The sequence below is a fragment of the Heterocephalus glaber genome, unplaced genomic scaffold (genome assembly GCF_053883595.1).
Source record: "Heterocephalus glaber isolate CG9 unplaced genomic scaffold, H.glaber_assembly_v1.0 deba00001523, whole genome shotgun sequence".
NCBI lineage: Eukaryota > Metazoa > Chordata > Mammalia > Rodentia > Bathyergidae > Heterocephalus > Heterocephalus glaber.
In genome coordinates this window covers 32,784,194-32,807,650 of record NW_028258327.1, presented here as the reverse complement: position 1 = coordinate 32,807,650, position 23,457 = coordinate 32,784,194, and the positions used below count along the sequence as shown (strand labels likewise).

Genomic DNA, 23,457 nt, shown 5'->3' with positions numbered 1-23,457 from the left:
AGTCACTGGAGGCTTTTAGGCAAGAGATTCCTACTTGTGTTTAAAACTGTCTCTGTGGCAGGCATGTAATTCCTTTTGAGGGAGCTGAGAGGGATAGCTGCAAACTGGTTAATAAATTATTGCCATAATCCAACAGATTGTGAAGTTTCAAAATAAGGTTCTGGGCCGGGGATTTAGCTCAGTGGTTTTGGTGCCTGCCTTGCAAGGTCCTGAGTTCGATGCCCAGTTCCAAAACAAACAAACAAAGAAAAAAATAAGGCTCTAGCTTTGAATCTAGAAAAGAGGACACAAATTTATCAATTTATAGAAACAAAAACTATTTAGAGGACAAGATTTGATGATAAATATTTCACTTATGAGTTGAGAAATGGAAAATCTTCCTGTTCTGTTCTTCATTGTTCCCAAGCATCATTCTTGCTTTTCCAAGGAGACTACAATTTTTTTTTTAATCTTAGAGTACAAATTCATATTCCTTGTACCTTCTACTTGACCTTGTTCTGATAAAATAATGCCATTGGGGTTACTGAGTTGTGAACAGCTATTTCCACCTCTGAAAAAGTCTGAGTGCTAAGCTTTGGGAATTTTATCTTAACTTTTTTCTACCCTTCCTGACTGTCAGGCCATCAACTGTCACATCTCTGATTCCCAGAATGCCAACCTCTCACAGCTTCAAAAGAAAGGTTAAGCCACATCAGGCTTTGTCATTTTGTGAGAAGATAAAGGAGGATCAGATTATAAGTCTATCAAATCAAATCTTGCCCTAATCTGTTTTAAAAATTCATTTGGAAACTATAATAATACTATACTTTTCCCTTAATCATTCCCAGTCATACCTTCTCCATTTTGTTGACATCAACAAAATGTAAATTCTTATATAAATTTATTATTTATAACACAAGTACTTTTCTGATATATTAATTGTAGTTGCTATGATAAATGTATGATTAGCTCTGCTTTGCTTAGTCATTTGAAATGGAAGGAAAGCAAAAAGAAGACCCTGCAAAGTTGTCTTAAAAAGTGGCTTCATTATAAAACTTGGAAAAGTTTAACACTAAGTTGCAATGAAAACATTACTGTTCTTTTATTGGCTGTGGGTAACGTAATGGCAAATGTGATCTGAATCAGCTAAAAGAAAGTAACATGGTTTTTTAGAAGAGATTTTCTTAAGCCAGGGCATAATTTTGGGCAAGAAGTTCAGTGTGTTTCCTTTTGTCTTTTAATTCCTAAATAATGCCACAACTATGGCGCTTCTATGAATAAACATTTTCAAATATCATGCATCAAAATCAAGAATGAACATGTCTTAGCTGGCAGATTGCTTTTGAGAAGAATAAACAGGAGTTATAAACCATGAAATGTAATTTAACAAATTGTGTTCATGCTCTAATGTTATTGGAATTTAAAAGTTCAAAAAATTGAGGAATGTTGAAATTCAGGAGCCAAGAACCCTTAATCTGTTGGCTGATACTACAAACTTTTTAATGAAACCAATTTATTAAATAAAAAACAAAGTCTCTGAGATACTAGATATCACCTTATTAAAGATAGATGTAGTCTTGTGAATAAAAACAAAAGTTTTATGGGATACAATAGGGTGTTTTGATATATACATATTATTAACGATTAAATCAGAATATTATTTTAATCCCTTCAAATATATATCATTTGCTTATGGTAAAACCACCAAAATTATATTTAATGCAAATTTTAATTTTACTTCTTATCATAATGCTTTATAGATTTTTCATTTTTGTTGGAAAAAAATCAAACATTCACAGAACAGGTACATTAGTAGACTGTGAGAAGGATTGGCCTATTTTGAAAGAGTGCTCAGCTAATGATCAAAACTATATTAAAAAGGGACCTAGTTCCCTCTATTGTACTTAAATTAATTTTGCTCCATCATGAGAATGGAAAGTAGGGCTGTCCTGGCAGGGAGATTTTGATATACAGTACTGGGAATGGAAACAGGAAGATGTATGGATTGGTAGCAAGTGGGACTGGGTTTGCTTTTCAGAGCAACACACTAGGTTCCAACCCATTCTAGAGGAAAAGATGAGATGTGATGATCCTTCAACCCAAAAACAGTACACCTGCGGGTCTAGCATAAAGGGAACTGGATGTGTTTAGCCACAGCTATATTCATATGTGTAACAATTACTCCAGTTTCTGAGGTTTTAGGATATTAATTGTATTCCTGCCTCTTCTGAGATTTGAAGCAATAGAAAAATATATGTTGTGTCAACAGGCATTAGTACTTTTTGTATTACTGAGGAAGGTATTTTGAGGAATACAGCACATGCTTGTGTCCATGGTGATCTGTCTACTCATTTCCTACTGGATGAAATTACACACTTGTTCATAGATGGAGTCCCCTAACAGCTGCATGGTTGAGTGAGGAATGAGCTACGCAACAAGTTGGGAGTTCCATTTTCTTGATTGAAGACAGAAATTTGAGAATAACAAATTGTTGGCCTAAAAATGTAACTACTTCAAAAAGTTAAGAATGACAATAACCTATAACCAAGAAACTATTTGGAAACTAGTTTTCCATTAGTTTGATACTAAGAAAACATGTCAAAAATATGGGCTTAGTAGGTCAAAAATATTGAGCCAAAATGGAGGATAAATGATAAAATAATAATTTGAAGAAATTCTTACAGAAAGATGTAGGAAACTTAAAAAAATTGATGTGTACTTCAGCGAGTCTAAATTAGTCTAAATTACTACAAATTTAGTTTGTTTAATCTAGAATTAATATGTTTACTCACCTTTCTAATTAGACCATAGATAAATCATGTAGAGTGACTCATAGAGGTGATTGGATATTGACTATAATTGATTCAGGGAAAGAAAGGGAATAAAAGTGGAGGAGAAAGAGGAAAAAGAAGAAGAAATATCTTAATATGTTCAGGAAAAACAAAGTACTGACTAAAACAACTATTCCATCCATATGAATCTGGACCATGCTCAAAATTTTTCTTTGCAAGCAAACCTTCCCAAGGAATAAATGACCATTTTTTCCTCCAAAGAATCATTTTGGTTTCAGCTATGTTGATTACTAAGACATTGCTTTCTTTAGGCCTGCAAACTTCAGTTAGTAAAGCACAAAAATACAAAACCCTGCCCACATGTTTGTGATTCATTGAAGACGTTAGACTAAAAGTACCTCATAAAAACATATTAATGCCATGAGGAGTCATCTGACTAGAAGTCTCTCATTGGATATATGTTAATACTTGGTTGAGTGGAATCATTCAAGTGCATTGCCCCATTGGATTCTTGAAAATCCTTATCTGGCCAGGTTCTGACACTGGCATCATTGCAAAATGTCTTATTTCTATCCAGTGGCCAAAACAGTCATCCCATACTGATATATGTTGTATTCGTCAGCATTCCTATCACTGAGACACAAAACCTGGTACCCACTTAGAGGAGAGGTTTAACTTTCATTACAGCTTGAGGGGATTCAGAGGATAGGTTCGCTGGCTCCAAGGCAGAAACATCATGGCTAAAAGGCATTATAGAGCAGAGATATTTAGTTCATACTGGCTGTGAGTTAAAGCAGGGTAACAGTGCCAGAGAGGAAGAGGCCAGCAACCAGATAATCTCCAGGGTCACACCTCTATGACCCATTCAGACACCTGCAGAAATGTGCTTTACTAATACCCTACTGGCTCCAATGTCAATTAAATTGACACACATGGTCTTAATTGTCACACATCTTCATGGGAAATAAATTGTAAGCAACAAAAAATTAAATACAATATGATCTCTTTATTGTTTTAACCATGTCCTATAGTATATCTTCTTTTTCCCTTCTGGAAAATAATGCAGCTGACTGAGTTAAGCTTTAATGTAAGTTTAGCTTTTGAGTTGGAGATTTAGAGTAGTATAGCGCACGTCATATGTGATGTGTTATTTATAAGTATCAAGAACTAAATGCCAATGTTCATAAGACGGTGATGGTATCTGAACATTCACCAGTAATCTAATAAATTTCTTATCTCATTTAATAAGCAGAGGCCAGGGCCCGGAATAATTATCAAGATATGAAGCCAGCTGAGATAAATATGGAGGTTTACATGGAAGTAAATGTTATTCAGACAGATTTACATGCCTTGAATTGCAATGAGAGCTTCCATCTCAATTGTTGGAAATACCATACTGCCTGAAACTGTCACTAATCTGAGTGCAACAAAATTCCCTCCTGGCAATAGCCAGATTATTTTTAGTAGAGAAAACTTGAGCAGATGAAGATAATCATATGGTTCTCCTAAATTAAATCTGTTAGAAGCTCATAAAAGTGAATCACTCTATCTGTATGTCTTTATTTGTCTCCATTGTTTAAATTCAATGAAATAGGACAAAGAAATCACTACCATTTAAATCCTGTTATCACTGTGATTTGCCCACAGTGAAGCTGTCAACACTTAGCAATATAATTGAAGACATCTCCTGGCTTAAGGACAGTTCGGCAACTAGAAACTGTGAACAAACACATTGTTTGACACTTGATGCATTTAGCTGGTTGTACTGTACATTGAAGGACTCCTAGTCAGTAATGATGGTGGTTGACTATAAAAACTCAGCAGAGCTGCCTAGTGTAGCAGGAGTCATTTCACGTACAATAATGCAGATTTTTAAAAAACTGTTGTTTTTTAATTATGTTAATTCTCTTGGAGGAGAAAGTATGGTATCAATTTAGATTATTAAACCCTTGCTTTGTATCATATGAAATATGATTTAGTAGTGGAACTAAATTGCATGTCAAATTATGTCTTTGAGACATAGAGATATTCCACTTCTTAGGAAAAATCTCCAAAGCCAGAGATATTCTGTTTAAATAGTTGTTAACTTAGCAGTGCCAGATACTCAGTGTCTTCATAGATGCTGCTCAGGTTAAGGTTGACACCAGCAACAGCTGCATCCTTATGTTGTTTTATCTGCTTGGAAGTGAGACTTTGTGCTTGTATAAAGTGAGGTAAATGTGTGACTTTTCTCCTTTCTACTTTTAGGCAACCCTTCAGCAACTAATGCTTGTATGGCCTGTTATTGCCTAAGAGAATTTTCACATTAATTAGCTCATTCATTATCTTAGTTGATCCTGAACTCTTATTGTCCATATTTTATAAATAAGATAGTAAGATATTAAGCTGAATAGCCTAAACACTGGTGCAATTAGTTTATAACTTAGACCTTCTAAATTTTTGTCTTTTGGAGTGATTGTATCTTTCTTGTACTTTGGTAATTCTGCACCATTCTCTAATATGCATTAACTATGTATGAAGTATTACATTGTGTTTTATGTCATTTAATCATATGTCCTATTATTGTAGATAGTTAAGTTAATTAGATATCTTGTAGGCAGTTAGACAGGACCAGCCTTCAAGGAGCCAACATAGAGGAGAGTGAAGACACATTCATTGAAGGCCAGCATTGTAAAGGGAGAAAAATTAGCACACCCATATAGGATAAATAGCAGTGATTGATATTCTAAACAGGTATCAATCACCTGGGTGGGGGGCCAAGATCTTAACTCAGCCTCTCCGGGAAATATCCTTGACCCACCCTTACTAAAAATCCTTGTACACTTGCTATGTGACTTCCTCCCCCATTTGACCCCCATTTAATCAATATTACCTAGGTGACTGTAATCTTATTGTTTGGCCATGGTTTTGTCCCACCTCATGCCCACCTTGTAAATTTCCATTGGGCCTTATAGTTTTGTCCCACTTTGTACCCACCTCACCACATGGCTTTGCTGTATAAAATGTCTTTGAAAAGTAGGGTGGCCGGCAACCCACTTTCAGTTCCCCCTTTTGTCTCTCGTAGACAGAAGCTTCCTTTCTCCCAATAAATTTTTCCCGCTCTTAACCTCTGTTGTTCCTAGAATTCATTCTTCGATTTTAAAAAACACAAACTTGTGTTTCAGATATCCAGTAGGTTTGGGAGTTACATCTCTTCCCCTATATCACTATAAATTAGGTACAATTTTCATTCTGACATTATACATAATGAAACTGAAGTTCAGAAACTTTCCCATCATTATATGGTAATTACATTTCAAACCCAGTGAATCAGATTCAAAATTACAATGACATTGTTATCAACTTAGCATCTTCATGCTTTTGAAATTAGTACCTTGGCTACTAATACCTCTAAATATATAAACCTCTGAAAAGGAACTGTGTTATCAATAAGTAGAGGTGTAGATTAACATGTTTAAGAAATTAAACAGAAGTAGTTTACTTTATGGATAAATATCTCAAAAATTATCTTGTTAGGGGTGTGTATTCCTAGGATCCATATCGGTTGTGTCTTAGTTACTTTGTTGCTGAGACAATACACCAACACTCACAAGTTAAAGGAGGAAGGGTTCATTTTAGCTGATAGTCCATAGTCTTTAATCCATAGTCTTTAATCCATAGTCTACTGGCTCAAAGGCAGGGTGACATGGCAGATGGGCATCACAAAGGAGAAATAGTCCATGGTAGAGCTCACTGGAAGCAGCAAACAGAAAGCAGCAGTAGCAGCAGCAGCAGCAGCAGCAAGCCAGCTTTTCCCTTTTATCCCCTCTGGGCCAAAAGTCCTTTGGGTGGTACCACCCACACCCAGGTTAGGCCTTCCATTATCCACCCTCAGAGCTATGATAAACCAATCAGTGTACTAATTTAGTACCACACACCCTTAATCCCAGCATCACACACCTTAGATCTAGTCAGCTCAGAAAAACCCCACCTATGAGCACATGAAGATTTGAGGGGACATCTAGATACAAGCTATATCAGGTTGGTAGCATTTGGTGCCATTTTTCCTGCTCAGAATTCTTCTTTCTAAAATTTCCTAAAACTTTCCCCTTCCTTTCTGATTTCTACTCATTCCTTTAGTCTTACTTTAAGAAAACAGTCCTCCCAGAAGTCTAGGTCATTGGTCTCTCTCATTTCCCCTAAAATAATCTCCATGTTAATTATGCTTAATTACATTTACTCTCTTGACTATTAAAATCTTATTCTATGTTTTAACTGTAGAGTCTAGCAAAAATACCTGTCATATATGAAGTTCTACTCATTATTTGTTGAAGAAGTTAATGAATTGATAACTTAAAAATCCCATAAAATGGGGCTGGGGATTTAACTCAGTGGTTCCGCTGCCTGCCTGGACAGCTCAAGGACCCTAGTTCAATCCCTGGTACCAAAAACAAAACAAAACAAAACAAACCCATAAAATGCATCCAATTAAGTAAACAGATGATAGAATATGGTAATACCTTCGAATATTGATGAAAAGATTTTAAAAATGATATAGAATATCTTTTAAAAACTAGAAACATTAATAATTAGTAAGAAGCATTGATAAGTTTTCATATGGATGCAGATATAATCTGCTTATGTCTAAATCCAAATGAAAACATAAGAGGAATCCTAATAGACTATTAGAGAACCAGCAGAATTAATATTACTTTGTTGTTTTGATCTCTATAAATGATATTCAATGGAACACATTACTGTCCCATAATATTTAAGATATTAATAGAAATTATATTATTGTGATATTTTGAATAACATTAAAAGGAAATTACGTGGTGGTTTTCCAAAAAATGGGAAAAATGTGTTGAGTAGGTAAGAGAGGCCCTAATTAGACAGTACTGAACAGTTTTCTAATAATAGAAATGATAGAAAATAAGGAATTGTAGGTGTAGAATACCATTTAAAATGTGTCATGCTCCAATTAGACAAACTGTGTCGTGAGAATTGTTTTCTTCAAATACTGACCTCTTCTAGTGAATCTGAACTCTGCAACTATCCAACTACTAGAACAGGTTAGGAAAGACACCAGTCCATTTCCAGAATCAGGACTTGAGAACTGGAAGTTTCCACTTCTCTCATAAGATAGTCACCTTTTTAAAACATCCACCACGTTGTAAGGAACCTCCAGAAAGCCTCTTTGAAAAAAGCCAAGGGTATTAGTTTAGTGACTTCAGAAAGTGCCTGGCATTAACTTTTCAGCCATGGAATGAGCCACTCTTCAACCCTCACTGAGCCATCCACATGGATCAGAGTCAAACTTATCCTTCTAAAACGTTATGGATTATGTCTAGATGTCTTCCCAAAGCCTCATGTGATCATAGCTGGTGCTTTTCAGAGGTGGCTGGATCTAGGGTGTGTGATGCTGGGATTAAGGATGTATGATTACTGAATTAGTACACTGATTGGTTTGGCATGGTTCTGAGTGCTGATAATGGGAAGGCCCACCCAGGATGTGAGTGCTACCTCCCCTGAGGACATGTAGCCTGTATAGAATATAAAGGACAGAAAGAGGACTGCTGCATTTGCTTGCTGGTTGCTGCTTTTGGTGCTTTCTGCCTGCGATGAAATGTTTCTTCTCTGTGATGCCTCTCTGCCATGCCGCCCTGCCTTGGAACCAGCCAATTATGGACAGAATCCTCTACAAAGTGTGAGCTGAAATAAACTTTTCCTCCTTTAAATTTGGGTGTCAGATATTTGTGTCAGCAATGAGAAAAGTAACTATGACCTAACACCTACTCAGCCTTGCAATCAAACTTGTATTAAAACTTGGCTACATTGTCCAACAAGAACACAGAATTCAAATATTCCACGTGATTAAAAAAAAAAAGTTCCTTGTTTTGATGATTAACAAATCAGTGAATAGGATGGATACCCTTTTATGAAAATATAATACTCAAGATATAGAAATAATCATTATATGCCCAATATCCTAAGTATGACAGCTATGGGCAGGGGGGCAAAAATTGTTTTTTGAAAAATAGTTCTGCAGTCACCCCAACACATGAACAAGACCATGAGCATGTAGCCTGGAACTCTGTTGTGCACAGAATTAGCAGAATTTCCTCGGAAATCAAGGTTGTATGGGGCATATGAGAGTGTTTTATAAATAGCCTAATTCTATACTAATGCAAGACAATGTTATTCTCTTACTCTTGTTATGATTATTATTGTTTTTGAGGTTGGATGAAATTTGCCAAATCACGTTTGATTCTCTGGCTTTTTTGTACACAACATAAAAATGTATTAAAATGAGATTTTATTATTATTGATATACTATTAGAATTACGAGTAAACAAAGCTTGGAACTAGAAACCTTCTAAAGACCTTTTCTTAACTATTATTTGCCTCTTAATAATTTTTGCTTTGAGCAATGTGTAGAATAACTGATAACTAAGACAATTGCTCTCTGTATAGATTGCACTGTTTAATTTTTCCTTAGAATTTACTGAAAGTCTCAATACAGTTAACATGCAGAAGTGAAAGTTGTAAAATGTTCCTGGCCTAAGAAATCACAAGCAATAAATTTAAATTGGAAACACAACATGTTAAAAATTTAAATTAGAACACAAGAAATTTTGTTATTGGTTTTGGTTTTAGATTTTTGAGATAGAGTCTAGCTATAGAGTTCAAGCTGACCTTGAATTCACTCTGTAGCCCAGGTGGCCTCAAATTCAAGGCTATCCTCCTATCTCAACCTCCTGTGGGCTGGGTTTAGAGGCATGCACCACCATGGCCAGCTTTTTTTTTTTTAATAAAATGTACTGATATTTTCAAGTTTAACTCTTCAAAATAAATAGAAATATAGATCCTGATCCCATCCAGTATTTGTTTTAATATCTCCTAAGCTATAAAATTATATTCTCTATTCGAAATTTTAAATGAAGGACTCCAGGGAAGTATTCAAATATTCATTGACGTAAACCAGAAAGTGTGTTTATATTTAAAAAAATAGCCTGAGCACTTTGCAACTACAGTCAAATATGAAATTACCACTTCTCAAACTTTCTTTTCATGAAAAATCTTTTCCCTCATTGGAAAATGGGTGTAACAGTGACCTCCCACAGTCTAGTGTCCATGCTTTTGTGAAATCCCTTCCTCTTGAATATGGCAGGCAAAAAATACAGCAAAGTGGTGGAGTGTCTATCACTCTCTGGATTATGCTATCTAAATCTTCCCTTGACCCTATGAAAGAAGACTGCATAGTAGGAAATAGGAGTAGGTAACCACAAGAAGCCTCCAACCAACAGGCAGCAAAATATGAGGCCCTCAGATTTACAGTCACATAGAAATGAATTCCACCAACACTGTGTTTTGCTTACTCATTCATACTGTGATTGATCTCCAGTTTAGGGCCATTATGAATAAAATTGTCATGAATATTTGCATTTAAATTTCAGTATGGGCGTATTTTAATTTACTGTGGTTGACTAGGAATGGAACATCTTATATTAGCTCTACGTTTACTTTTTTTCTTTAAGTGCATACTAGTTATCTGAACCAACTGTTCCAGTTTACATTTGCACCAGCAGTGTATGTGTTACAGTTACGTTCCATCTTGCCAGTATTTGGTACATGCATTTAAAATTTTTATCTCTTTGAAAGGGTGTGCTTAGATCAGTATAATAGCAGATTTTGTAGCTACTCCAAGAAATCTATAATAAAAAGATTCTTCTTTTTAACTGTATTCCCAAGGTTTAAGAGTTGTTCAATAAATATTTGGTGAGTAGAAGATTTTGGTTCAAATGATTCTTTATTATTTTCCCTGGTTACTGTTTAATGATTGCATTTACTATAATTACAGCCTTGTGCTCAGCTTTGTCCAGAGCACAAGAACTTCAAATTAAACAGAGGAAGATATGCAGAACAATATTTATTATTTGACAGATGGAGATTTCCGCTTTAACAGAGTCATATGCAGCATGCTGTAGGAAGGGCCACAATCCTTGGGAGCAGTTAGGTAATAGGGAAATTGCAGAAAAGGAAGAATGAAAACATCCAGTGGGCTAAGTCAGTCCCTTATGATGGACTCTTATTGCTCAGCTATTTAGTAAACTAAAAATAACCCTGCCCAGGAAGTTGTTTTGAGAAACAAGAAATAACATTTGCAACAGTAGCCAATTTTTAGTCACTGTGTGCCAGGTTCAGTACAGTATTTTTATTGAAGTGTGATGTTTCATTTAATGTTCATGACCATTATGTGAAGGAGATATTTAACTCATTTTCTTCTAGTGAGGAACACTAAGTGGGATGTGTAAATGACACCATCTCAAAAGCATATAGGAGGTCATCAATAGAAATGGGCTGAAGCAGATTTATTTGCTTCAAAGTTTCTTCTTCTGATCATCCTAGCAGATAGAATTAAAAGTATAAAGAGAGGACTCGGGTCTCTGAGTATAGCTCTAGTAAAGACGGTTTTGCTATTGTTTTGTTATGTTCCAAGTATGAACTTCAAAATTATTTTAATCCCTGAAGTTACAGTCCCTTAAGTTAGTCCCTTTAGTCCCTCAAGTTAAGTAAAGCCCTTACATGGCTTTAAGTTTTTGCAGAATTATTTAAGAAGTTTAAAAACAGGTACTGGGTGGGATTTGACACCCAGGCCTTAGACTGTTCATCTCTGCTACAGTTATGTTAGTCAGCTTTCTATTATTATAACAAATACCTGAGGTAAATGAACTTATAAGTAAAAAGATTTATTTTGGCTTATAGTTTTGGGCATTTCAGTCCAAGATCTATTAGCCATATGTTGCTTTGGGCCTGTGGTGGCACAGCATGGCAGAAGTACATTCACCTCATGGGCAAGAATGAGAAAATAAATAAATAAATAAAGAGGGAGGGGTGGGTTCCCACAATAGCTCTCATGAGCATTTCTTTAATGACCTGAAGATATCCCACTAAACCCCACCTCTTAAAATTTTCTCCATCTCTTAATACCATCAAACAAGAGGCTAGGCACTTTAACACTTGAGCCTCTGAGGGACATTTAAAATCCAAACTACAGCAGTTGCTAAAGTAATTTCTGTAGTTTTGTTTGTTGTAACCATTACTAGGCAAAAAAGAACAGTTTTCCAAAAAGCAGTCAAATGTTTCTTTACTAAGGCATATATCTCACAGGGTTCTGCCTGACTTTTCCTTTTTAGTTATCTTTCAGCAATTCTCTAGATCTGAGAGATTAAATAGCTTTTGATTCTTTTGTTGACATGTTATAATCCATAGCTCATTCTAGCCACATTTCATTTGCAGTCTTTTTAATCTTTTAATCTAAAGACCTTTCTTACTCCTGAACAAAAGCTATTAATTATAAATGCTTTAGCCATGCAGCTGTTGAAACACAGTACGTAAAGATCAGTCAATTAAAATGTTATATTTTCTAAAATTAGAAAGGAATAAAGTTAAATCTGTTTTGTAATGGCATGTATTCACTGAGATGTTTGTTTCTATTTTCAAGATAGGCAGAGCATTCATACTGAGAGTGTGAGTATTGCGGATAAAGTAACATATATTTCACTATGTTAAATTCACATATCCAAAAGAATTCTACCTAATTTTATTACTTATATCATTGTGTTACAGTTTGAGATCAAGAAATTTATGAATGAGTTTTCCATAATTTCTCTGTACAACATAAGGATTTGTCAGATCATATACTTATAGATAATGCATAGAAATTGTTGTATAAAGATTTTAATTGCTGTTTAGACACTAAAATTAGGGTATCTATCTTATTTATTATAGGTAATTTGTGGGAATTGTTACAAAAAAATTAAGATATGAAAATAAATTATCTGTGATATTCACAGAAAAGCTCAGAAACTTCTAAACTTTCTAGCCTTTGAGGCAAGAGATCTTATTGTGACCAATAAACTGAAACTAACTCCTTTCTTTGATCATTAGTGTTCCTTTTCAGCCTTTACCATGTTGGATATTTCTTTCTCCATTGCGTGTGCTGTATTTCCAAAGAAACTTCTGTGTTGCTAAGGAGAACCCTACTATCCCATTCATTTCATGGCTAATTGCATTGAAATGGATTTCCTTTAAACTTGGGGATTCTTCTGACCCTTCTAACTGCTGGTGCTCATTGTGAATCACTGGCCACAGTGTGAGAACCTCGGCCCAGTACAGTTGTCTGGCCAGAGATGACCTTGTTCCCTTAGCAGAGATGACTATGGTCCTTGGACAGAGGGAACATGAGAAATTGCTCCTGATGAACATGTTAGTGGTTTTTAGAGAGTGAAGAGAGGAAAGTCACAAGACCCTAAACTAGACTTTGAGTATTTTCTCAAGAAAACCTTCAAACATTGAGACTAAACCAAGATACATTAAAGTAGTTGGGAAAGCCAAGGGTCGCACTAATAACCCAAGTGTTTATTCTGATCTGTGCAATGTTACCAGAGATAGTCCTCAGATTGGACTCTAATATTTTCTTAATTGTCCAAGAATGAGGGAAATCTGACATAACCACTACATATATCAAAATAGTGATGAAAATGAACAAATTTTCAAGATGTACTGTCCATGTCTTCATAAAATGTGTTGAGACTCAGCTTTCCCGTGCTTAGTATCCTGAGACCCTCAGAAGGGGCCACTGCATTGGGTTTCGCATATGTCCTGGCTGTTTTGCTGTCACTTTTCCGTGCAATGACCATCTAAGGATCCAGGCAGTTTCTATTCCAGCCTGGCTTAGCTGGATCTTACAAGGCTGAAATCAAAACATTGGCTGACCTACAATATCATCTAGAGGCTCAACTGGGGAAGAATCCACTTATAGGATCATCACTAAGATCATCATTGAGGCAGTTACCTTTGAGGAAGCTCCCCCGGCACCATCCCAAGCTCCTAGGGAAGAGAAGCTGAGCCAGTCCCTGCACCCGGAAGGAAGCTCCCCCGCTTCCATCCCAAGCTCCTAGGGCAGAGAAGCTGAGCCAGTCCCAGCACACAGAAGGAAGCTCCCCTGCTTCCATCCCAAGCTCCTAGGGCAGAGAAGCTGAGCCAGTCCCAGCACCCAGAAGGAAGCTCCCCCACTGCCACCCCAAGCTCCTAGGGCAGAGAAGCTGAGCCAGTCCCTGCACCCAAAAGGAAGCTCACTCACTGCCATCCCAAGCTCCTAGGGTAGAGAAGCTGAGCCGATCCCAGCACCTGGAAAGAAGCTGCCCCACTGCCATCCCAAGCTCCTAGGGCAGAGAAGGTGAGCTGCGCAGGTGCCAGAACCACCCCCCCACAAGCCATGGAAATGAGAAGACACATAAACAAGTCTCAAAAACAGACTTCTGGATCACCTACAGCAACCCCAAAGGGAAATGAGATGGAACACTCTGATACTCAACCACCTGGACTCTCTGAACTAGCAACAAAAGAGGATCTGGGAAAAATGAAATCAGAAATAATGACTCAGATAACAGCAAAGATTTGCTCATGGTGCAAGACATGATTAATAAATCTAGAGAGGACACAGATAAAAAAATAGAGAATCTGAGGAACATGATGGAATCCCAACATAGGAAACAAATGGAATCCATAAAACAGATGCAAACAGATTTCCAGGAGATTAAAAACTCCATTGAAAGTCTGCGCAGCAGAATGAACCAATGTGAGGACAGAATTTCAGATATAGAAGAAAAGATTGCAATTAGTGACCAGGAAAAGAAAACTTGCTTTAAAATTGTAAAGGAACACAAGAAATCAATCCAGCAGCTGCTACACGATGCAAAAAAGAGTAACATAAGACTGATTGGAGTCAATGAAGAAAGAGGAGAGAGTGCAGATGACATAAAAAAAACTGTTCAAAGAAGTGATGGCAGAAAACTTCTCAAGCAGGGGAAAAGAACTTGACATACAGGTAAGTGAGGCATATAGGACTCCAAATAGCCTTGATCCAAAAAAATCTACACATAGGCATATAATAGTTAGGATTCTAGAAATCCAATAGAAGAACAAAATTCTAGAATCAGTGAGAGAAAAGAAACAAATCCCACACAAAGGAAAGCCCATCAGAATCACAGCAGACTTCTCAATGCAAACTCTCAAGGCAAGAAGAGCTTGGAGTGATGTATTTCAAGCCCTAAAGGAAAATAGCCTCCAACCCAGATTGATGTACCCTGCAAAACTATCTTTCAAAATTGATGGAGAAATAAGATGCTTTCATGATAAAGAGCACCTCAGGAACTTCATGAATATCAAACCAGCACTCCAAAAATTTTAGACAATATCCTAGGAAAAGACAATGAGGATCAGTACCCCAGGAAACCCAGCAGAGTGAATCCATTGGGTGTGACAAATTAAACGCAAAGGGGGAGAATCCAACAGAAAGAAAAAGTCATGACAAGGCTTTTAAAACTTTTGACTTCATCTCCCTAATGAGTGTATAATTCAATCTTGTTATTGTACTGATTAGTATTTTTCTGATTCTAGTGTTGCACACTTTTCCTTGTGCTGTACTGGCTATTTATCATCTTCTTATGTCTACTTTTTAATTGGGTTGTCTATTAATGAGCTCTAAGAATTCTTTATATATTCTGGTCATAGGTTGTATGCATTGTAAATATGGTCTGTTTAAGGACTACTATTCATTTTAATGATGTCATTTAAAGTTCTAATTTTTGATGGAATCTCATTTATCAATTTTTTTTATACATCATGTCTTTTGTATCCAAATAGTTCTTGCCTACCCTGAATTCATAAACATTTTCCCTTATAATTTCTTCTAAAGTTTTACACTTTTAGGCTTTCTTATTTAGGTTCATAGATCCCTTCAAGTTATTTTCATGTATGAAAATAAAGTTTTGAGGTTAAGTTTTTATATATGGATACCAAGTGTTCTAGTGCTGTTTGCTGAAAACACTATCTCTTCCTCAGCTCTTGAATTATTTATATCTATAAAATGCTAATGTTAAATAATCTTTCAAAACTCAGTGGACCATATATGTGTGGTTCTATTTCTAGATTCTCTGTTTTATTCAAATGATCTGTATGTCTTTCCTTATACCAACACTTCCTTGATTACTGTAGCTTTAGAAGAAGTCTTAAAATTAGGGTACTAAGAGTCTTCCAACACTGTTTTTTGTGTGTGTGTGTTTTTTTTTTTTTTTACCTTTTCTAGGTCCTTTGTACTCCTACGTAACTTTTAAATCTCAATATCCAATTCTTCATTTATAGCAAGTATATACAGACCTGAATTTTTATATAAACCTTGTGTTTTCTAATCCTGCTAAATTCAAATACAAGTTCTAGGGTCTCCTAGAGATTTCTTAGTATTTTCTCTGTAGATGATCATTTCATCTACATAAAAAGATTTTACTTCTACTTTGCCAATCCTATCCTAATTGTGTCATTTTATTGCCAGACTATTTTGGTGGGGCCTAGGTTTCAAAGTTTAATGGACAGATAAAGAGTAAGCATATCTGCCTTTGTTCCCCTCCTTAAGGAGAAAGCATTGTATCTTCTCCATTCATATAAGGCATTCTCACTGGAAGTATGGAGTACATGTCTTTAATCTGTTGAGAAGGTTCTGTTCTATTTCTAATCTCCTGATAGCTTTTGCCATGAACAGCTGTAGAATTTAGTCCAATACTTTTTCTCCAACTAATGACAGGATCATATGGCTTTTTCCTTTCCTCTGTTTAAATGATGACTTTTGGGTGTGGATCTTCCAATGCTGAACCAACACTGCCATCCCTATAACAAAAACACTTTCTACATCCTGCCAGATCTGACTTCCAATAGTTTGTTTTGTTAAACAAATTTCTATCTATGTTCATACTTTTTTCTCCTATTACCTTTATCCAGTTTTAGGATTAGCACAATGTTGAGTTCCTAAAATGAGGGGAGAAGTATTCCTTCTTTTTTCTGCTTTAATTGTTTGATATAATTTATCAATTAAAATGTATATGAGCCTGCTGTTGTCATATAGGTAGGTTTTCAAGCTAGGAATATACTTTCTTTAATAGGTGCTGTTCAAATTTTATATTTCCTCCAGAGTTAGTTTCATTAATTTGTCTTCCAAGTTACTTCTTAGAAGTTGTCAAATTTATTTCAAAACAGATGTTTGAAATATGCTTTCTATATCCTTTTAAATTCTGTAAAATCTGTGGTAATGTCTCCTAGATCTTGATATTGTAATTTTTAAAATGTATAATTGATATTGTGTAACAGGAAGAAAAGGTCTAAAAGAGCAGGGGAATTGGGAGGGGTAGGGGAAGGGAATAAAGGGAAAGGAAAAAATATGAGAAGAGGAAAAAAAATGGAAACAAAGTCTTTGCAAATAGGGAAGGGTGGAGTGTGTGAAGGGAGGGCAAGGAAAGGGGAAAAAGAAAGTAAGAACCAAGATATTCATGTAATGGTGCAAGATCCCAATGATGAATTTAACTGTATTTTATACTGAAAATGTACCAATAAACTTAATGGGGTGGGGGAAGTGTTGAAGTATGATTATATGACTAAATTATGGCTCCATTTATCTCCATTTAATTTCTTATCTTAAGCTAGAAACTGAAGGTGATGAATGTGACTAAAGTTGTAAATTTCATTGCTCCACCCCCTCCTCCCCTCCTGTTCACCTCTCCTCTCTTCCCCTCCCCTCCCTTCTCCTCCTCCTCCTCTTTCTTCTTCCTCTCTCTCTCTCTCTCTGTCACTCTCTCTCTCTCTCTCTCTCTCCTTCTCTCTCTCTCTTCTGAAGTAACAGAGATTCAACCCAGGGCCTTTGCATGCTAGGCTCCAACTTGTAATTCTCCAACCTCACCCTCCCTGATTGCTGGGTTTATAGGCATAGACTGCCATATCTGACTGCCTCCCCATTCTTAGTACTTGTATTTTACTTTCACATTGTCCAAGCAGAGTAATATACCTTTGGTTCCAGAACCATTATTAAAATTTGTTTTCACTAGTGTGACTTTCAGGATGAAAATCAAGTAAGTGTTTCCATGATCATGACTACAGTGGGATGATCAAAGAAAATGAACTTTTTATTCTTTGTGACTGATGTTGTTTTAATGAGCCCTGAGCCTCCTGTGAGGGTGGGAGAACATTCCCTTGCCGACTAATTGTGTGGCATTGTATCATGAGCTTCCTAGACTGACACACACTTGCAGACTCTGGGAAAATTAACAGGACTGGGGGTCATCCACATGGCTGAGTTGCAGTAAAGCAGTAGCTGCGTAGGAAAAGGTATGCAGGGATGTGGCCAGAGGAAGCCAAGGGGGTCTCTCCAGGGATCTCACAGGTGGCAGTTATTCCTCCCACAAGTTACAACCACAAGTGAAAACTGTCTGTTACACTCATTAGGGAGTCAGAGAACAGGATTTTAGTGGGGGCTGTTTGCGTAGGCATCACTGCCCAGTAATAATTAAAATTCCAGACTCCAAGAGATGAAGGAGTTAGGCACGAATCATGTAGTTTGTTCAAACACCTTAAGGCTCTGCATACCACCCACAACAGTAAGGAAGTGGTGGGGATACTTCTGAAATCCAGCTTCCCGAATACCAGCCAGTGGTCAACCTGGAAAGCAGTCCTTTCTAATAAGAGCAGCTTTAGGTTTGCCGTACCAGTGGTTTTGGGCTAATGATCTTTGAATTCAGATTCTGGCTCCCTTTGAGGTCTGGGTTAAATTGTTTCTGTTGAATGGCTTAGTCTTTTTTGAGTGGCACTCAGCCTTCCACATTTGGTCTGTTTTTCTATGCTTTTCTCTAGTGTATATGTGCATGTATGTGTGTATACTGTATATGTATGTACTTGGGTATGTGTGTACATGCATATGCACCACACATGTATATGTGTGTAATATGTGTGCTGGTGAAGGAGGTTTTCATGCATGCAGACCTGACAAAATAGACTAGGCTCCTTGAAAACCTTTCTCAATATTTTCACTAGCTGCTGTTGCTAGATGGCTGAGCTGATCTGGGCTGATTCTGGAAGTGGGGATGGTCCTTATGCCAACTCCTGATGACCAATTTAGCTCCTACATCTTGAACCTCCAGCTCAGTCCAAATGACTCGTAGTCAGAATGCCTCACCCACTGCCACTCTTTCTGCCTCATGCCAGTCACAGCCCTCAAACCACCTCTGCTCGATGCTCTACCCATCTTTTCTCGTCCATCTATCTAAGTTACAAAGGGACCTGCTCATCTCTTCCCTCAGCCCTTCCTGGGTCTCTTCTGGAGTTGCAAACTATAGGGCCAGCAGTCCCTCACATTTGTCTGTCCTAAACTTATCATTCTTCTTGATTCTGAACCCACTTCCCAACTTGTTGTGCATCCCCAAAGCACTTTTTACCATTCTCCCATTTAACTAATAATTAGATTAGATGCAGTTTTCTCTGAGCTTTGAAGGTATAACTACAAATTAAAAATTCTATTTTTGTTTTCCAAAAGGCAGTCTGACCTTTCTCTCTAGGAGCCTTTAAGATCTTTGTGAAGTTTTGGTGATTCCAGGTCACCTCTGCCTCTTCTATTCTCTTTTCCTTCCTTCCTTCCTTCCTTCCTTCCTTCCTTCCTTCCCTCCTTCCTTCCTTCGCGGCTTAACCTATTGTACATTTCTAGAAAAGCATGGAAATTTCAACCACTGATCTCTTCCATTCTCATTGGTACTATAGGTTTACAAATTGCCAGTTTTGTTGCAGAACTGGGAATTCAACCTAAAGCCTTTATACTGAGGTTTGTATTTTTAGTTTTCATCTTGAGATAGTGTTTCACTAAATCACTAAGCTGTTTGGGATGGGCTTGAACTTAGAATCTTCACAGTTCAGCCTCCCAGAGTGCAGTGATTACAAGCATTTGCACTTCTATGACAGGCTAACATTGCTAGTTTTTAAGCATAAGTCTAACAGTTCCTTAGGATAAATAGGTTTCTTTGTCACCAGGTGAGCAGCAACAAAGTCTCCAGGGATGACAATACATACTCCACACTGACCCATGGAGGCTTATGAGTGTACTATACATATGTATTTTCATAAAGAGTCACGAACAACAATTGTAATAAATTTAAGAAAATCATTTAATTACATTTTGAACATTTATCAGTATTGAGACTACCACCCCAAAAGATACAAATTGCGTATTTTTTGTAAATTGTTTACTTCATAATCACTTAATTACTGTAGTTGTGCTTCTCCTTTAATTGAATTTTGTGTTCCTTTCACCATGTACAAGTATATTGTTAGTAAGAACTATAAATTACAGTTGTTGCATAGTATTCGATTAAGTTTTGGATATTTGTTTGCTGATCCAGGACATTTCCAGTTCCTCAGCACTGTGTTCAAAGCATCTATAAACAAAAATACATAAGGCTTTTAGTATTTTTTGGCCAGTGTTATGGCTTGTGTCTAGATGTTCCCCTCAAAGCCTCATGCACTCATAAGTGGAGCTTTTTTAGAGGTGGCTGCATCTAGAGTGTGTGAAGCCGGGATTAAGGGTATGTGATTACTGAATCAGTCCACTGATTAGTTTGGCACCCGCCCTAAACCCAGTAGCCTAGATACAATATAAAAGAGGCAGAAAGAAGCTGATAAAGTGGTTTGGACTCACTGCTTGCTGCTTTCACTTCCCTGCTTGCTGTGGCCTGTCTCTCCTCTGAGATGCCTCCTCTCCATGCCACTCTGCTTTGGAGCCAGCCCATTGTGGACTGAGACCTCTACAAAACATGAGCCAAATAAGCTCTTCCTCCTTTAACTTTGGGTATCAGGTATTTTGTCTGAGTAACAAGAAAAATAACTAAGAATGCTAAGAGAGTATAGATTTCTTGAAATTTAGACAAAAAGTTATGAGCCAGTTAAAGAATTCTTGTATATATTGCTGTCTTGCTTTCCAAAAGTAATGCATTAATTGACAGTAATATTTTATTTTAAGTGTTCTTTTTTGATTTAGTAAAAAACTCGTTTTTAAAAATTTTATTTCTTTGATTACCAGGAGAGGTTGTCAAGTACATTATATGTGCCAGGCCCCTCCCTAGATGTTAAGATACTGTGGTGAATAGAACATATTAAGTCTTCCTTGAAGAGGTACTTTCAGAGGCAGGACAGACAACCACTGCTTCGTCACTATGCCACTTATCTAGTAGTAATAACCACTGTGAAAAAAATAAAAAATGGCAGCCATGATGCAGAGGATTGGCTGAGCTCAGGGATGGTCATCCTGCTATGGCAACATTTAAAAAGAATCTGGAGGGCCAGGGATTTGGCTCAGTGGTTATGCTGACTGCCTCACAAGCGCAAGGACCTGAGTTCAATCCCTGGTACCAAAAAAAACCCAAAAAAAAAACCCCAAAAGAATCTGGAGGAAGTATAGAAATGGGTAATTAACATATTTGAGGCCAAATGCCATATAAGGTCTTATAAATTTATGATGACAGTTTTGATTTAGCAGGGCCCCCAGAAACATCTGCAGAGGGCCTTTGGGATCTGTGGACCATATCCTGAAAATCATTGGACTTAACTGCTATCATTTACTTAACTACTATCTAATAATATAAATGGAAAGACTTTACAGTTTGTGTACTAAGGATATGTTATTGTTTTTTCTTCAAAGGGTCCATCGTGCTGGGAAGATGTCTTGATTCCAAACCAGATGAGTGGTGAATGCCAATCTCCAGGCTGCCCTGGGACTACAGCAGTGAGTACTTCATCAAATTAATTCATTTTAAAACAAGAAAATGAATATAGACTATAGCTTGAGTGTTTACTAAGACATTAGAGAAAAGATGAAAATGACAACTGATTTTTCTTCCACCTATTAATATCCAGTAGAGGTGATGTAATATCCAAATGTGTTAATAATATTCACCAAAAATTCCTTCATATCATTGCCTTCCAGGTTACTTTTCTAATGACTTCTCCACTTTTGGTGTTACGTAAAAAACCAACTCCTTTTCTTCCTTCCAACTGCACAAATAACAGATTTCTGTGACATCAAAAGGTGTGGGGAGTCCCCCCACCACCAAGCATTCAGTTCTGGAGCAGTGGATACCAGCTGGGTGCCCTCCAGTTCTGTTCTGACACTATCTGCCTTGAGCAGCAGCAGATCCCAAAGACGGAGTGTTCAGTTCCCCAAACTCCCCACTCTTTTCATATGTAGACTGCTATGTCCAGATTGTGTTACCTGTGTTTCTGGTCAACTAGCTATAAATTTGAGTTTACCCCGAACCCTCTCTACCCTGGATTCCAGTAACTTGCTAGAGCATTTCACTAGACTCAGGAAAACTATTATTTAACATTTGCTAGTTTATTATAAAGAATATTACAAAGGAGATGATGATGAAATGAAGTGATACCTAAGGCAAGGTAAAAGGGGCTGAGGGTGGAACTTCCATATTACAAGCATTCCACTCTCCAGGTATCCAGAAACTCTTCTCTCTGAACCCTGCCCCTTTGGATTTTTGTGGCGATTTCACTGCACAGGCATAATTAATTATATCATTGGCAATTGGTCATCAGCTTAAGCTTCAGCCCCTCTTCCTTCCTTGGAGGTTGGAGATGGGGTTGAAAATCCAAACCTTCTAATTCTTCTGTCTTGGTCTTTCTGGTAACCAACTCTTTTTTAAGCTACCTAGGGGTGACTGGCTACCACTCAATTTATTAGCATAGAAAAGACATTTATCACTTTGAAGATTCCAAAGATTTTTTGAGCTATATGCCAGGAACCAGGGACAGACATCATATATATATTTCATACTATCCTAGGCTACTATGTTGAAATGTGCCAATTTAGACTCCTGACAAAGGGATATATGTGGAAAATAGAGAGCATAAGAAAAGAAAAGCCAGTTGAAAGTCTAAAAAAAGAAAAATGACAAATATATAACATTAATCTTTTTCCTGATGCTATGATATTTTATCTCTATATCCCATATAAATCAAAGACTCCTGTTTTGCTTAATCTTTTCCTATATTTCTGTGTAGTTTCCTGACACAGGAGGCTGTTAAAATATGTAGTATGGATGGGCAGTTATATAACTGAATTATCAGCTTCTGTTCTGCGTAACCTGCTTCTCTTTGCAAGCATATGCTGTATGTTTCACAGAGAGTAGATGTTTCTTAAAAGAAATCCTAAGCTCTGAAGTTATTTTTAAAATAATTTTATTATTATCGTCATGCTTATCATTATATATTATTCTTCTTACTTCAAATATCTTTGTATCACCATGCTCTGACTGTGTATATTTCCTGAACTGTAAATACTGTTATGGTGCCAACACAAATGTCAGTGTAGTTCGCAAACTGTCACAGCCACCTGGCAGTTCATATCTTCTCTAAGAAACAAAGTCTGTCAATAGCAACAGGTACAGTGTTTGAGCTAGAATCATTACAGGAGGCTTCTCTTGCCAATCTGCAGGATAATTACAAGGATACCAATATAGCAGCAAGCAGCAGTCAAACAAGCATTCTTTATCAAACTCAGACTAGGAACCATGAACAAATTCTTATTAATGCACATGCTGAAGAAAAAGTCCTGAAGAAAAATAATGACTTGTATGTCACTCACAGATATCAAAGCATAATACTGTCATGCAAGTTTCAACCAGGAATAAAATTCAACTGTGTATACTTTATAGGGCAGAATTCTTAAGTATAATTTCATATGTATGCAATATGCAAATATATGTATACATCATAATATACATAAAACATATAATTACATGTAATTAAGCATATACATATGTTTGTATAT

The 23,457-nt window shown here is 36.7% G+C and overlaps 1 protein-coding gene across 2 annotated transcripts in view; it reads left to right on the top strand.

Annotated features, from left to right (window-relative positions):
- Prkn (parkin RBR E3 ubiquitin protein ligase) overlaps positions 1 to 23,457 on the top strand; it is a 1,513,344-nt gene that overhangs the window by 798,928 nt on the left and 690,959 nt on the right. For both annotated transcript variants that reach the window (XM_087188172.1, XM_087188173.1), the window contains exon 5: positions 21,319 to 21,402. In XM_087188172.1, the coding sequence (XP_087044298.1) occupies positions 21,319 to 21,402 (84 nt within the window). The remainder of the gene's footprint in view (positions 1 to 21,318; positions 21,403 to 23,457) is intronic.